General features: G+C 55.6%; 1 protein-coding gene across 8 annotated transcripts in view; it reads left to right on the top strand.

The window, feature by feature from the left end:
• Positions 1–14,397, top strand: part of DGKZ (diacylglycerol kinase zeta) — a 43,082-nt gene that overhangs the window by 21,141 nt on the left and 7,544 nt on the right. For 3 of the 8 annotated variants that reach the window (XM_053203240.1, XM_027072785.1, XM_027072783.2), the window contains exons 2-10: positions 9,566–9,674; positions 10,139–10,234; positions 10,524–10,601; positions 11,666–11,722; positions 12,091–12,159; positions 13,372–13,443; positions 13,549–13,665; positions 13,766–13,837; positions 14,107–14,202. In XM_053203240.1, coding sequence (XP_053059215.1) covers positions 9,566–9,674; positions 10,139–10,234; positions 10,524–10,601; positions 11,666–11,722; positions 12,091–12,159; positions 13,372–13,443; positions 13,549–13,665; positions 13,766–13,837; positions 14,107–14,202 — 766 coding nt within the window. Of the gene's footprint in view, positions 1–4,753; positions 9,226–9,565; positions 9,675–10,138; positions 10,235–10,523; positions 10,602–11,665; positions 11,723–12,090; positions 12,160–13,371; positions 13,444–13,548; positions 13,666–13,765; positions 13,838–14,106; positions 14,203–14,397 lie in introns of those variants that run through there. The other 5 variants (XM_027072779.2, XM_027072781.2, XM_027072782.2 and 2 more) reach the window with 3 other exon arrangements.

The raw sequence follows: 14,397 nt of genomic DNA, 5'->3' as shown, positions 1-14,397 counted from the left end.
TATCTGTCAAATAAAATGTAAAAAGTACAGGAGAGATGGGAGAGGAGGCTGAGAAGCCATTTGAGTGCCAGGCCCAGGGCTTGCATTTTGCCCAGCTGAGAGGGGAAGGCCAATCAGGAGCAAGTGGACACTCTAGAATGAGCTGTGGTACCTGTGGGAGGACGGCTTGAGGGGGGTGGCCCTCCAGGAATGGATCAGTCATTGATTCCACAGACGTTTCTCCAGAGCTTGCCAGGAGCCCGACCCTGAGACAGGACTTGGGACGTGAAAGAGAGACTGAGGAGCTTTAGCGAGGAGCTCGGAGCTAGAGCCCGAGCCCAGCCCCCAAGCACCTGAGTCATTCCTCTCCCCTCCTTGCCCACCTCCCTCATGTTGGCCAGTCCTGCTGTCCAGGTTTCGTAAGCAAAGCCATGGAGAGCATGGAGTGGGCAGTGGTGCCTAGCCCAGAAAGGGGCCTCGGCTGTCGCTCTTTAGGTCCTCTGGAGGAGGGGAAGGTAGCTGCTGAAAAAAGGCTGTTGCCATCCCGTTGCGCCCAACAAAGAGAAGTGGCCTGGGCCAGCCCGGGCCTTGTGGTCAGGCCTTGGGTGCGGTACCCGAGGCGGAGGAAGCCCTTCTCTTCCCTTATGGCTCTCACCCCTCCCCCACGGAATTCCCTTTTCCTTCCTCCTAAGCTGATCAGGGGTAAACACTGGACTCCCGGCCAGGCACTGTGCTGGGCATGCCCAGATGCACTAGACCTGGCCCCTGGCCCCCACGAACTTGTGGCCTGGTGGGTGAGAGGAACGAGACATGTGGGTTTGAAAGAATTAGGGCTTCCAGGTCCAGTGGCAGCAAAGCCAAATAAGAAGTGTGAAGTTACCAGTGGGAGTAATGAATTCTTGGCTGGGGCAGCTGTGAGCAGGTGGGATTTTGATATAAGGTGGGAAGGGGCCAGCATTCCAGGCAGAAGCTCACAGCAGTGAGCTCGGGCACAGCCAGACTGGGGGACACAGAATATAGGTTGGCTTGGTTAGAGCCCAAGGGTTTGTGTCAGGGCGTAGGAGGCTGAGTTAGTGCCATACAGCAGAAGCCACATTTGCTAGGCGTGAGGATTTGGAATGCATTCTGAACCAGTGGTTCCCACAGTATGGTCCTGGGGACGCTCTAAACCCTTCCAGAGGATTGGTGAGGTCAAAGCTGTTTGCATAATAATACTTTCAGAGCCGCTCTGGTTCATGCCTTTTTCACCCCGTTGATGTTTGTACTGATGGTGCAAAAGCAATGGCAGCGTAAAGTGGCTGGAACTTTGGCACAAACCAAGGCACGGCCCGGACGTGAACTGGAAGCCATTGTATTCTTCACACTCACAACAACAACAAAAAATGCAGTAGGAAGTATTTATTTTATAACACCCAGATCCTTCGGTATACATCTTTAAATATTCCGTGTGAAGAAATGTGAAGTGTACGTTAAGGCACTTTTGCTGCGAACTGGACTACGATGGTTGTCTTGAAAAGCTGTTTTGCGGGGCGCCTGGGTGGCTCAGTCGGTTAAGTGTCCGACTTCAGCTCGGGTCACGATCTCGCGGTCCGTGAGTTCGAGCCCCACGTCGGGCTCTGGGCTGATGGCTCAGAGCCTGGAGCCTGCTTCCGATTCTGTGTCTCCCTCTCTCTCTGCCCCTCCCCCGTTCGTGCTCTGTCTCTCTCTGTCTCAAAAATAAATAAAAACGTTAAAAAAAATTAAAAAAAAAAAAGCTGTTTTGCTGCTGAGTTACGAGCTGTACTAGTTACAGTTTTTAAGGAACACCATTATAAGGGCATCCGGGTGGTTCAGGCCGTTAAGTGTCCAACTCTTGCTTTTGGCTCAGGTCATGATCTCACGGTTTGTTAAGTTCGAGACCCGCATGCAGCAGGCTCCATGCTGGCCGACAGCACAGAGCCTGCTTGGGATTCTCTCTCTCCCTCTGTCTGCCCTTCCCTTTCTCAAAAATGAATGTAGTGAGCTTGTCACTTCAAAAACATTATCAGGGTCTGTTGCTAATGATAAAATATGAGCCTTTGGAAAGCAAAAATTAGAAATCTTGTATCCACTGTCTAGAGCCCGACAGCTTCCTAGGACTTTACTGATGAGACCAGTAATGATGTTAGCAAGTGTGATTTCTTGATTTTGTGTAAGGAAATGTGTCAAAATTTGGAACGTCTGCATAACTCAGTAAAATATATTTTCCAATGCTTCATGTTACAAAATTCAAAATGCAAGCTAGACCAGTGAAAATTTCATTGATATGGTTTCAGATTCCAATAGCCACTAGCCTTTAAGAAACTACCACCTGTCATATTTTGATATAGTAGCAAAGAACATCCATAATTGCCTGAAAAGGCTATTAAAATACTCTTCCCTTTCTAACTACATGTCAGTGTGAGGCAGAATTTTCTTCATACACTCAACCAAAACAACATACCATGACAGATTGACTGCAGAGGCAGATATGAGAATCCAGCTGTCTTCTGTTAAACCAGAAATTAAAGAGATTAGCACAAATTAAAACAGTGCCCCTCTTCTAGCTTTTCCTTTTTTTTTTAATAAAAATATGTTGGGGCGGCTTGGTGGCTCAGTCAGTTAGGTGTCCATCTTCGCCTCAGGTCATGATCTCCCAGTTCGTGAGTTCGAGCCCCACGTCGGGCTCTGTGCTGATAGCTTAGAGCTTGGAGCCTGCTTTGGATTCTGTGTCTCCCTCTCTCTCTGCCTCTCACCCACTTGTACTCTGTCTCTCTCTCAAAAATAAATAAAATATTAAAAGAAATTAAAAGTATGTTATTTATGTTAACATTACAATGGGTTTATTGTTTTTAGATGAGTTAATATTTTTTAAATTTCTCAGTTTTAATTTCTAATATTGGTAAGTAGTAATAGTTCTAACTCCCATAAACCAAACCTTTTGGGGATCTTCAGTAATTTTTAAGAGTGTAAAGGGGTCCCGGGGCCAGGGATTTTGAGAGCTGCCACTCTAGATCCTAGAGAAGCCAGGAGTGTAAGCTGGGAGGGGGGTGGCATTCTGGACAGAATGGGTGTGACGTGGGCTGACCTCTCCTGGACACACGCCAGGGCAGTTCTGACAGGCCCCCTCAGCAGGGCTGGGAGATGCAGGATTGAGAGTCCCAGCTCAGCCACTTCTGAGCTTGGGTAGTCACAGGCCTCCAGGAACCTCAGGTGCCCTGTTGGTTTAGCTGGGACAGTAATGCTGCCTATGCAGGAGAATTATAAACCCTCTGCCTGAAAGTGCCTGTGAGAAAGTGCCTTGTAAGTTGTCAAAGACTCAACAGATATTTGTTTTTGTGGTTATTTTGACTGGAGCCAGTGATTAGCTGTCTTTCCCCAGACCCCAGAACACCTGTCCAGGGAGTATGAGAGGACATTCGGTGGCCCAAAGGAAACCTACCCTCCCCCCCACTTCTGTCTTCCCAGATCTTCTCCAGGAGTCAAGGCAGGCGCTGTGTGTGCTCTACCGAGTGTCAGGTGGAGAGGAGGCTACTGGGCTATTGCTCAGCCTGGCTCTGGGCACTTTGGGAAGAGAAGCCAGGAGGCAGGACTGGTGCGTGTGTGCCTGCCCGCCCACAGGCCGCCTGCTCGCTGCAGGGCCTGGAGCGGCCGCTGGGAGAGGAAGTGCAGTTGGTTACCAATCGGGTTATTTTCATAACGGCTGTCTCAGGCTACAGGGGGGAGGGTGACGAGGGGGAGGGGGCAGAGGAGCAGCCACAGCGGCTTGCTCTCCAAACTAGGACTTGCTCAGCCAGAGGCCAGCAGCCTGGAGTTGGAGCCAGAGCCTGGACTCGCCTGCCTACAGGGACCCCAGGCCCCACCCGCTCACCCACCACCCGCCTGCCACCCTGCCTTCCAGATCAGGTCAAAGGGGACTGCCCCCAACCCTTGCCTTCTGCTTCCTCCTTCCTGTATCTGTCTGGGTGGGTCTGGGGAGGAGCAGATCAGGGTCGGCCCTGGCACCACCATTCCTGGATGAGACTCTGAAGCTGATGGAAAAGGAAAGGGAAGGGAAAGGGTAGGCTGGGCTCCTGCCGCCACCAGACCCTGGTGAAGTAAACATTACTGGCCTGCTGGCCTCCTTTACCGTGCAACCCTGGCCCACCTGCTCCCTGCTGCGTATTTGTTTTGTTTTGTTTTGTTTTGTTTTGTTTTGTTTTGTTTTGAGCGGGCTCCTCTTAGCAAGCAAGGACCTTGGGAGAGCTGAGACCCTCCCTTACCAGCCCCCAGCTGTCTCCACCTCCTTCCCTCTGACCATCCGGGCTGTGAGAGCAGAGCAGCCAGAGGTGGCTTCTGACCACTAGTCCCCTGGAGGCGGCCTCCAGGTCCTTGCCCTGCAGCTACTTGGAAGTGGGGCTCCCGAGCACCATTCTGAGCCTTCACTGAGGAAAGGGGCACGTGGAGCCCTGCTCACAGCTGGGAGTGGGAACCCTGGCTGAATCCCATGGGGTGTCCTGTGTGAGCACCTCTAGGAACCAGGCCTGGTTGGTACCAGGGGCAGAGGGCATTTCTTATAGCATGAGCAGTTACCCAGGTGGCTCTGGCTGCCGGGCTCTGTTCTTCATGCAGTGGGTTGTGGCCACCCTGGGTTCTCCTGCTTCCCTTTCCGGGTTCCCACTCCCGCCATGGGCAGAGACAAACTCCGGGAGATGGCATGATCTGCATGCCCTGCGTTGCGTCTGCTGTGGGTGTAGGCCCTGCCATGCCCCTACTCTGCCAGGTATGTCAGGTGCTTTACACCATCATCTCTTCAGAATCTGCCTTATGCCAGCCTTCTGAACTAGTTGGTATCATCCCCATTTTACAGATGAGAAAATTGAGGATCAGAAAGTTTAGTTGATCCACCCGGGAAAGCAATGGCAGATGCAGGATTCCCAAGCCCTTGGGCTTTTCCACTGGAAACTAACTAGCACAAGGTGTGAGATGGTCTGGGCTGAGAGGCCAGGAGTCTGGTTCTTTCTAGCCGGTAGCCAGTGAAGCTGGGATGCTCATGCCTGCTCACCCCCTGGCAGCTGCCCACAGCCACACTCGCTGCTATTCGTCAAGGGCACAAGGCCAGATACCACCATGAGTGTCTCTCCTGTAGCATCCTTTGTCCTCCCTGGGCTCTCAACAGCCAGCTGGAGGTTCATGGAGCCCTTGAGTCCTTTCCCATCCCACCCCTTTGGGTGTGACAAGCTCCGCTCAGGTTCCCCACCAGAAGGCTGAGGGGCAGCCATTTTGCTCTGCTGTGGGCTTCTTCCAGTGACCTTTACATGTACTGTGTGGTATGTAGAAGATGACAGAGCATGAGGTGAGAAGACGCTGCCGCTCAGAGCTGAGCTGTGGGGAAAGGCGGGGACAGGCCTGAGGCCAGGCCGAGCTTCTGACTGGACCAGGAGAAACCTCAGCAGAGATAGGAAGTCAGGAGTCAAGCTACTGCTGACCAGAGGACAGAGGTTTCTATGGAGACCACAGGAGCAGGAAGCATGGGCCCTGCAGGGAGGGGTCTTTGGGAACATAGAGGCATGGGTGCTTTGCAAGACAACTTGTCATAAAATGTCAGTTCAGCCAGTCTCGTAGCCTCCTCAGACAGACAAGGAAACTGAGGCCCGTGTGGGGACGGCTTTGCACGTGGTCACAGAACACTGGCCTGGCTCGCCTCGCCTGTCTTGCTCCTCGCTTGCAGTGACCGCACCACCAGGCAGCTGATGAGACTCCCGGACAGTTGAACTTGGGGCTGCCCGGAAGTGTGTGGGCTGGAGCATGTCGTGAGGCAACCTCTGCCTCCTGGCCCCTCTTGTCAGTGTGGGTCTGGGGCAGCAGGCAGGGCCCAGACCTCCTCACTACTCGCAGAGTGCCTGGAACACCTCCCCCTACTGACTGCGGCCTTTTGTTTTCTGGGTGACACTAGCATCAGGCGGTGTGTCCGGGTGACTAATCTCCTCCAGGCTGGGCAGCTGTCACAGGGCAGCCTGACCAGACGGGCGGGGAAAGCTGACACCCTAGGGGAGTGCTGGCAAGCCAGTGCCCAGGCAGCAGTGGGCAGCTGGGACTTCAGGCTTCTCTTCCCGGGTGCAGAGCAGACCCGGGTCAGGCAGACCTGGGTTCAAGTCCTAGTTCTGCTCCTGACCAGCCTGGGGCCTTTGTCGCTCTTATTAGGGCTCCCTTCCCTACCCCATCTCACTTTAGTCCCAGCCTCGTGGCCCAAAAGGAAAGACGCTGCTCTCCACTACGGCTCTGGGATACGGGCTTTGCCTTCAGGTAGACTTGGGTTCCATCATTGGCCCCCCATTGACTGGCTGTAGACTTTGGGCAGGTTACCGCCTTGTGCCTCAGTTTCCCATCAGGAACACGGCATGATGCCGTACCTGTCCTTTCATGTTGCTGTGGTTTATAAAATGATACGTGTGTTTGTAAAGGGCTTAGCAGAGTGCCTAGCGCATGGTGGGCACTCAGTAAATGTTAGCTGTGTTGATGCTGATTTTAGTAGGAAGCCAAGAGCTCTCTGTCCACTCCCGTTCTCCTGCCCGCAGAGCTTAACTCCTGCCCTTCTCCCTGTCACCTGCAGAGGCTGGGGGCTGGAGAAGGCAGAGACCAAGAGCCAGGCAGTCTCAAACATTGCTTCACCAGGCACGCTGCCTCAGCTGCTCACTGATCACAGGAGCTCGGACATCTTGGCCCCATCTGCCTCTCCCCTAATATCTGCCCCCATCCAGGGCTTCAGGCTGGCGTTGCTCGCTGGACTCACAGGATGGTAGCAAATTAAAGAGTGGGTGTGTGGGTGGTGGGAGGAATGGGCAGTAGACATGCAGCCCGGTCCTCCACCTATCATCTACCATCATTTGTCCAAGGCTCTCACCCACCATGTGTGACTTCTGCTGGGCCCTCAGCAGGCAGATGTCCCATGGCTGTGACTCAGACCTCTCTGTGGCTACCAGGGCCCAGGAGGTCACCTGATGGCGGGGCACAGGCATCCCTGGGCATTCTGGAGGCATCCCCCATGCCCCAGCTTACCAGGCTTCCTGCCCTCTCCCCATTGTCAGGAAGAGCTGAGGATGTGGAAATGCCAGTAGCCGGTGAAGAAGGGGCAGCCAGGAGTAGGTGAGCTGGTGAGGGAAGCTGGGCACATGTTCAGAACAGGTCAAGGAAGGATGGTTTGAGTGAGGATGGGCCCCATGGGTTCTGCCTCCTGCAGGAGGGAGCTCTGGGGCTGAGAGTTGGAGCTTCTAGTATTGGCTCCTAGGTCAAGGTGCAGTTCACAGCCTCCCTTGAGAGCAGGGCTAGAAGGGTTTTCAGACAGCACCTGTCACCCGGTACTTTCCCACATTGGGAGGTCCATACTAGGCCTTTCCAGAAGGGTAACACGGAGCAGTCTAGTACCAATGAAGTTCTTTTAGCCCCCCAGAGACAGAGATGCACACCCAGAACCCACCCAGAAGGCTTTTCTCTTGGCTCGGGCCTCTCTTTGCTCCCCATACAAAGTCCTCCTGGGTGAGGATTGGAGTGGCTTTCCCCCTGTGCAGCCCCCTTCCAGTTCTGAGGGCCTTGTTCCCCAGGGCCCTTATGATCCCTAAATCAGATCCTCTCCATTTGTAATGCCACTCTGAGCCTGACCCCATGACTTGGGGCTGAGAATCTGGGGGCCTTATCTGGACTGGGTTTCTTTCCTTTCCTTTCCTTTTTTTTTTTTTTTTTTTTTTGTTAATGTTTGTTTATTTAGAGAGAGTGCAAGGGTGAGCGCGAATGGGGGAGGGGCGGAGAGAAAGGGAAAGAGAGAAAATCCCAAGTAGGCTCCTCACGGGCAGTACTGCGATGTGGGGCTCGATCCCGTGAACTATGAGATCACGACCTGAGCTGAAATCAAGAGTTGGATGCCCAACCAACTGAGCCACCCAGATACCCCATGGGTTTCTTTTCAGAGCGCCTCATTTTATTACCATAGCTTAGTTTGTGCTGTGTCCTAGGAGGGGACACCGAAAGCTAAAACCTGCCCTGAGTTGGTAGCCAAACAAAGGCCCAGTGAGAGGAAAAGACGAGGCTTATCCTTTGTTCCTCAGTCCATAGAGGCTGACTGCAAACTGGAACCCAGGACTGCAGACTTCCAGCTCCCATTTTTTCTTTTCCATCAGCCTCAGGCGAGGGAGGCAGAGGCCAGGGCTTTGTGGATTATGGTGCCTGGACAGGGGAGCCACATGGGTAGCTGGAAGCCCCTTGTACCCACTACTGCGGGAGCAGCATAGGGTATAATTGGGGAGAGCGCCAGTGCTTCCAACAGTGGTAAACGTGGGCTCCCTTGAGGATTCTGTGCTACCTTCAAACACCCTGTTTATGGGGGTCAGAGGCCACGGATCCTCCCGCTTCCTCCCTGTGTCCCTTCTCTGCTCAGAGGGCTGAGGCTGTGACTGGGCTCCCAGGCACAGGATGGGCCGTGGCCTGACCGAGCTCCTGATGCTCCCGATCTCTGCCCAACAGCCATCCACCTGCCCCTGCCATGGAGACCTTCTTTAGGAGACACTTCCAGAGGAAGGCGCCAGGCACTGGGGAGGGGCAGCGGCGGCCCAGCGGCGTGAGGCTGCCCACAGGCAAGGTCCGACGCCGCTCCCCTGCCGGGCAGGCCTCCTCCTCGCTGCTCCAGCGGCGCCGCTCCAGCGCGCAGCTCCACGGCTGCCTCCTGGGCTGTGGGGTGGGGACCCGGGGCACCAGCCGCCGGCGCTCCAGCACCGTGCCCCCTGCCTGCAACCCCCGCTTCCTCGTGGATGAGGTGCCCACCCCACAGCCTGCTGCTGTTGGGGCACAGCTTCTGGGCACGCCCCTGCTGTTGGCTGGGCTTATGGGCACGAATGAGGAGGAGGAGGCAGCTCGGGAGGAAGACGTGACAGCTGCACCGTTGAGTGCCACCCAGCCAGGCACCAGGAGACCAGGCCCATCCTCACACCGGGGCACCCTGCTGCCTGTGCCTCGCTACCTGCGCCGTCGCCGTGCCTCCTCCCACCTGCTCCCCGCCGACGCGGAGTACGACCGTGCCCTCTGGGGCCTGCACGGTTACTACCGGCGCCTCAGCCAGCAGTGGCCCCCAGGCCAACACCCTGGCTCTGGGGGTCGAAGAGCCTCAGGCACCACAGCTGGCCCTGTGATGCCTGCTCGTGTGCGCCCGCTGTCCCGCAGGCGTCAGGTAGCCCTACGGCGCAAGTCAGCGGGACCCCAGACCTGGAGTGCCCTGCTTGCGTAGGTATAGCTGCGGCCGGCAGGCGAGTGTGAGGCCCCCAAGGGGACTGGCCTGGAGGAAGGACCTTGAGGACTCTGCCTGGCCTGAGGGCACCCCGCTTGGGAATGGCTCTGGATAGTGCCTGGAAGCCAGCGCGCTCCCCAAGGGCTGTGAGGAGGGCTGAGTCTCCTGCAGGGAACCTCTCAGAGTCTTAGGTTGTCCTGGGGCATCTACCCTCCTCATTGCGGTCCCTGTCCTGGCCAAGGGTTAAAGTCACAGTGAGGGCAGAGATCCCAGGTAAGGGGAGAAGGAAGCAGTCACCAGATGCTCAGCTGGCCTCAGCGATCTCCTTTCCTGTAGGAAAGCCATCACCAAGTCGGGCCTCCAGCACCTGGCACCCCCTCCTCCCGCTCCCGGGGCCCTGTGCAGCGAGCCAGAGCGGCAGATCCGGAGCACTGTGGACTGGAGCGTGAGTGGCGGGGTGCTAGGAGGGAGGGACAGGTGGATGGGCTTGGAGCCACAGCAGCAGTTAGAGATGGAAGGAGGTGCTGGGGGCAGCTGTGAGAGGAGCCCATGGGCCTTTGGGTCAGGGCAGACCTCCTAGGGTATCCACATTTGAGCCAAGCCCTCAAGAGTAGGGACAGTGGGAGGGGCACCTAGCTGGTTCAGTTGGAGGAACTTGCAACTCTTGATCTTGGAGTTGTAAGTTCAAGCCCCACGCTGGGTGTAAAGATTACTTAAAAAAATTTTTTTTTTTTTTTTTTTTTTATCTTAAAAGAGTAGGGACATTGGGGAAACAGGATGGAGCAAAGTAGATTGTGGTGGCTGGAGCAGATTTGTCTTGGGAGAGAGGAGGGTTGGTGGGGCAGGACAGGGACTGACTGGTGGGCTGGGTAGCAGGTTCGCGCTGAGCACGCTTGTCTCGTGGTCTAGGAGTCCGCGACCTATGGGGAGCACATCTGGTTCGAGACCAACGTGTCAGGGGACTTCTGCTATGTTGGGGAGCAGTACTGTGTAGCGAAGATGCTGGTGAGTGAGCTCTCTGCGGCATGCTGCCCCCTGCTGGTAGAGTGGGTCGAGAAGCCTGTAGACAGACCTCTGCTGGCCTTCTTGGGAAGGTGGGAACAGGACTGTCACCTGAGCGCCCGCTGTGGGCTGTCTGAGGATGGCAGGAGGAACGGGGGCTGTATTCTGGTGCCAGGATCGGGGGTTCCCAGTGAACAGAGAGGGAAGATGGAAGGATTTCTCTTCTGGCCCTGGGGCAGCATTCTGGACGGAGTTACCTGGTGCTTCAGGGCCTCCTCTTCATTTTCTGCAGCAGAAATCAGTGTCCCGGAGAAAGTGTGCAGCCTGCAAGATCGTGGTGCACACCCCCTGCATTGAGCAACTGGAGAAGGTAAGTGTGAGTGCTCAGCCTTTCCTGCCCCTCCCCTTTGGGTGCTGAAGTCCCTCAGCAAACACACATGTGTATTTCTGCACTGATACTCATGTTACAAGCGTTGCCTGCCAAGAGTGCCCCGGCCTGCGTGGTGGTGAAGAGCCAAAGACCCTAGAGCTGAAATGCCTGCATTTGAGTCCTGTCTCCCTCCACTCCTTTATTAGCTACCCTATCCCCACTGCCCAGAACAAGCCTGGCACAGAGTGGGGCTCACTATGGATGAATAATGAGCGATGGCCGAGACCCCATTTTATTAGCACCTAAATTAACATTTAGAAGGGGCCATGGTCTTGCCGAAGCTAGGCCACTCCTGTGTAGCCCTGAAGCTTGGCTCTGGGCCCATGCTTCTAAAGCAAGGTAGAGGGGACACTGAGCAGGCAGATCCAGGCCAAGGGTGGGGGGCTCCCCAGGCAGCAGAAACCCCGATCAGCACATGGGAAAGCTTGTAGGACTAGGAGTGGCATCAGCAAGGCTAATGTGGGTCACTTGCCCCAGCCCCTGACTCATAGAGTGAGGTTTCCCTGCAACTTTGCTAAGGCTGAAGCAGGGACAGTTGGGAAAAGAGAGACAAACGTAGCCCCAGGTGTTACAGAGGCTAAGATGGGATCACACCAGTTTTCATAAGTGAGCTAATGGTCACCAGGGACCAGCCAGCACAAGTCTGCAAGCACCTATCAGGGTGCCTGCACATGCCTAGGTTGGGAGCATTCGAGGGTAAGGGGAAAATGTGGGAGGAGTAAACCATACTGCCTTTTAATGGTGGGGGAGTGGACACAAAACTCCAAGTCTCCCCCATCCCAGGATACTAACAGAGGAAGGAAAAAGTCCTTCTGGCTATGGTGGAGAGGAGGCAGGGATGCAGGAGGGCTTCTGAAAAGAGGTGTCTCACATTCTGAGGGCTCCCAGGATGATTTGGGGCTAGCTCTACCTTGTGAGTGACACTTCCCTGGAGGAGGTGGCTATATGTCTGACTCCGTGAAAGGAGGTTCTGACATTTGGGCGGTCATTGCAATGTTTCACAGATAAATTTCCGCTGTAAGCCGTCCTTCCGTGAATCAGGCTCCAGGAACATCCGTGAGGTAAGTGCCCAGGGTAGTTACAGGTAAGGAGGCCCCAAGTTTCCTGAGTGGACTTCTCCACAGTGTCTCCAGAGTGCCACCAGGGGACTCAGCAACTTTGAGGCTGATCTGGGGCCCAGGGAGGTGCAGGGCTGAGGCTCTGAGAGCGTCTCAATGGGGAAGGCCTGGCAGGCCCTCTGCAAGCAGGGTGGATGGGACACTGCCTGCCTCTTGTGCCTCCTCACTCTTCTCCCCTACCCCGAGCCTCAGTCCCCACCTTGAGGCCATGTTGAGAAGTCTCCAGCCCCTCTCACCTCACACACACTCCTACAGAGAGCTTCCTGCAGCCCCACCCCTCACTCCGGTGATACTCTCTCTTCCTCCACCAGCCAACATTTGTGCGCCACCACTGGGTACACAGGCGACGCCAGGATGGCAAGTGTCGGCACTGTGGGAAGGTGAGGCCCTGCCCAGGGAAGTTGGCCAGCCTGATGACCACCGGACCTGGGCCCTGTGGCCCCCGAGCCTCAGGCTGTGCATCCAGTGTGACCTGCCCATCACCGACTGTTTCTCCTGAGTGCAGAGTCCTAGGGCTCTGTTTCAACCTGGCTGAGGTGCCCATTCAGTTCCAAAACACCTAGGCTTCTGGACAGAGCAGGAGAGCAGGGAAGAAAGTTATCTTCTAGTGCAGGGTATCTGGACTGCTTGGAAATTACACGTGAGCCCTCTGAGAATTAGACTTACTCATTTAGTAACTCGGCAGATACTTGTTGAACGCCTGTTGGGTGCTGAGCCCCACTGGGTAGTGGGTAGTGGGTCCCTGCCCTCCTGGAGGAGGAGGGTGTGGCTTGAAGACAGACTCTGCAGGCAGTCCTCCTGAGCACAGTCCACAGTGTGGTGGTCACTTAGTCATTGTCTGCTTCCTGTGCGTCTCTGTCAGTAAGCATAGGCCATGGAAGGTCGAGGGGCCTTGTCCCTCTTTTCCTTTGCCCACTTTCAGTGCCACGCACAGTGTCTGGCACCCAGCAGGCCCTCAGTAACGTTCGTAGGGCGAACAAGGATATGAATGTGATAGGTACTGTGAAGAAGCGTGAAGCGCTGTAAGTGCCCAGGGGCCTGGGGGTCTGGGGTCAGGAAGGAGGGCATCTCCGCCTACAGGAGTTAGCTGTGGATGCTTTGAGCAGATCACATGTGTGCACCCAACGCCTTGCAGTTAACTTCAGAGAGTCCTAAGCCTCCCTGCTCCAGGGGCTTATTTTACAGGGTTTTTCTTTTCTTTTTTTTTTTTTTTTTTGTCGTTTTGTTCTGTTTTTTATTTTATTTTACTTATTTTTATGTTTTATTTATTTTTGAGAGAGAGAGAGAAAGCAAGCACGGGAGGGACAGAGAGAGAGAGGGAGACACAGAATCTGAAGACAGGCTCCAGGCTCTGAGCTAGCTATCAGCACAGAGCCCGACGCGGGGCTTGAACCCACGAACCGCGAGATCATGACCTGAGCCAAAGTCAGACGCTTAACCGACTGAGCCACCCAGGCGGCCCATTGTTTTTTGTTTAATTTTTAAAAATGTGCTCAATTTCCCTGGGTGGAGAGAGGTTGGCAACAGAAGAGGAGTTGGGCCTGCTGCTCTGGACCTGGTCCCTGGTGCCCCAACCACCCTCTTCCCCCTAGGGCTTCCAGCAGAAGTTCACCTTCCACAGCAAGGAGATCGTGGCCATCAGTTGCTCCTGGTGCAAGCAAGCAGTGAGTGCTCGCCCTGCCCCGCCATAGGGCGTCCCCTGGGCTGCACTGGGTGGGGGTCCCCAGGCCTCAGCTCAGCCCGGCTCAGCTGTGCCCCCTCCTCTCTAGTACCACAGCAAGGTGTCCTGCTTCATGCTGCAGCAGATCGAGGAGCCGTGCTCCCTGGGGGTCCACGCTGCTGTGGTCATCCCACCCACCTGGATCCTTCGTGCTCGAAGGCCCCAGGTGAGTCTTGCCTGCACCCTTGACACCACTCCCACGTTTGGGCTCTGCTGACTACCCCAGCCCTCCCACCTTGTCACCAATGCCCCTGCTTCCCTCGCAGAATACCCTCAAGGCAAGCAAGAAGAAAAAGAGAGCATCCTTTAAGAGGAAATCTAGCAAGAAAGGGCCAGAGGTTAGTCCTGGGGCTGGGTGGGCCACTGGAGGGGAACAGGAAAGAGGGGCCTGTTTCTTGGAATACTGAGGCCCCTGGGCTGATGCAGCCTTTGGTGGGTCAGTTTGGGCTCTGGGCCCCAGAGGAGGGTGTGAGGCCAGATCCGAGTTGCCTCTGTATGGCCAGGCCCACTTAAGGTCTGACCTGGAGGTAGTATGAGGGCGCACTGCCGAAAATGGGGATAAGGTCTTCAAGACAGGAAGGAGCCTTATTGTCTCTCTGTCTCCAAGGAGGGCCGCTGGAAACCCTTCATCATCAGGCCCACCCCGTCCCCCCTCATGAAGCCCCTGCTGGTGTTTGTGAACCCCAAGAGTGGGGGCAACCAGGTACGCACAGCCTCCCCTCTCCACCGGGAGCCTTGGGGGAGGAACGGGTTCCGGCTCTGCACCCCTCCCCTCCCCAGCAACTGCTCCCAGTTCCATGGCAGGCTCCTGCCCCATCCCTCTTTCCCAGAGATACTGAGGAGATCTGATTCTGTCTCCACCCCTTGCCCCTCGCTGGGCCTGCTTCCCACAGCCACA

Source organism: Acinonyx jubatus, chromosome D1 (assembly GCF_027475565.1).
Source record: "Acinonyx jubatus isolate Ajub_Pintada_27869175 chromosome D1, VMU_Ajub_asm_v1.0, whole genome shotgun sequence".
In the NCBI taxonomy this organism is placed as follows: Eukaryota; Metazoa; Chordata; class Mammalia; order Carnivora; family Felidae; genus Acinonyx; species Acinonyx jubatus.
The sequence above is the reverse complement of the archived record's forward strand: the minus strand, read 5'-3'. Positions and strand labels throughout refer to the sequence as shown.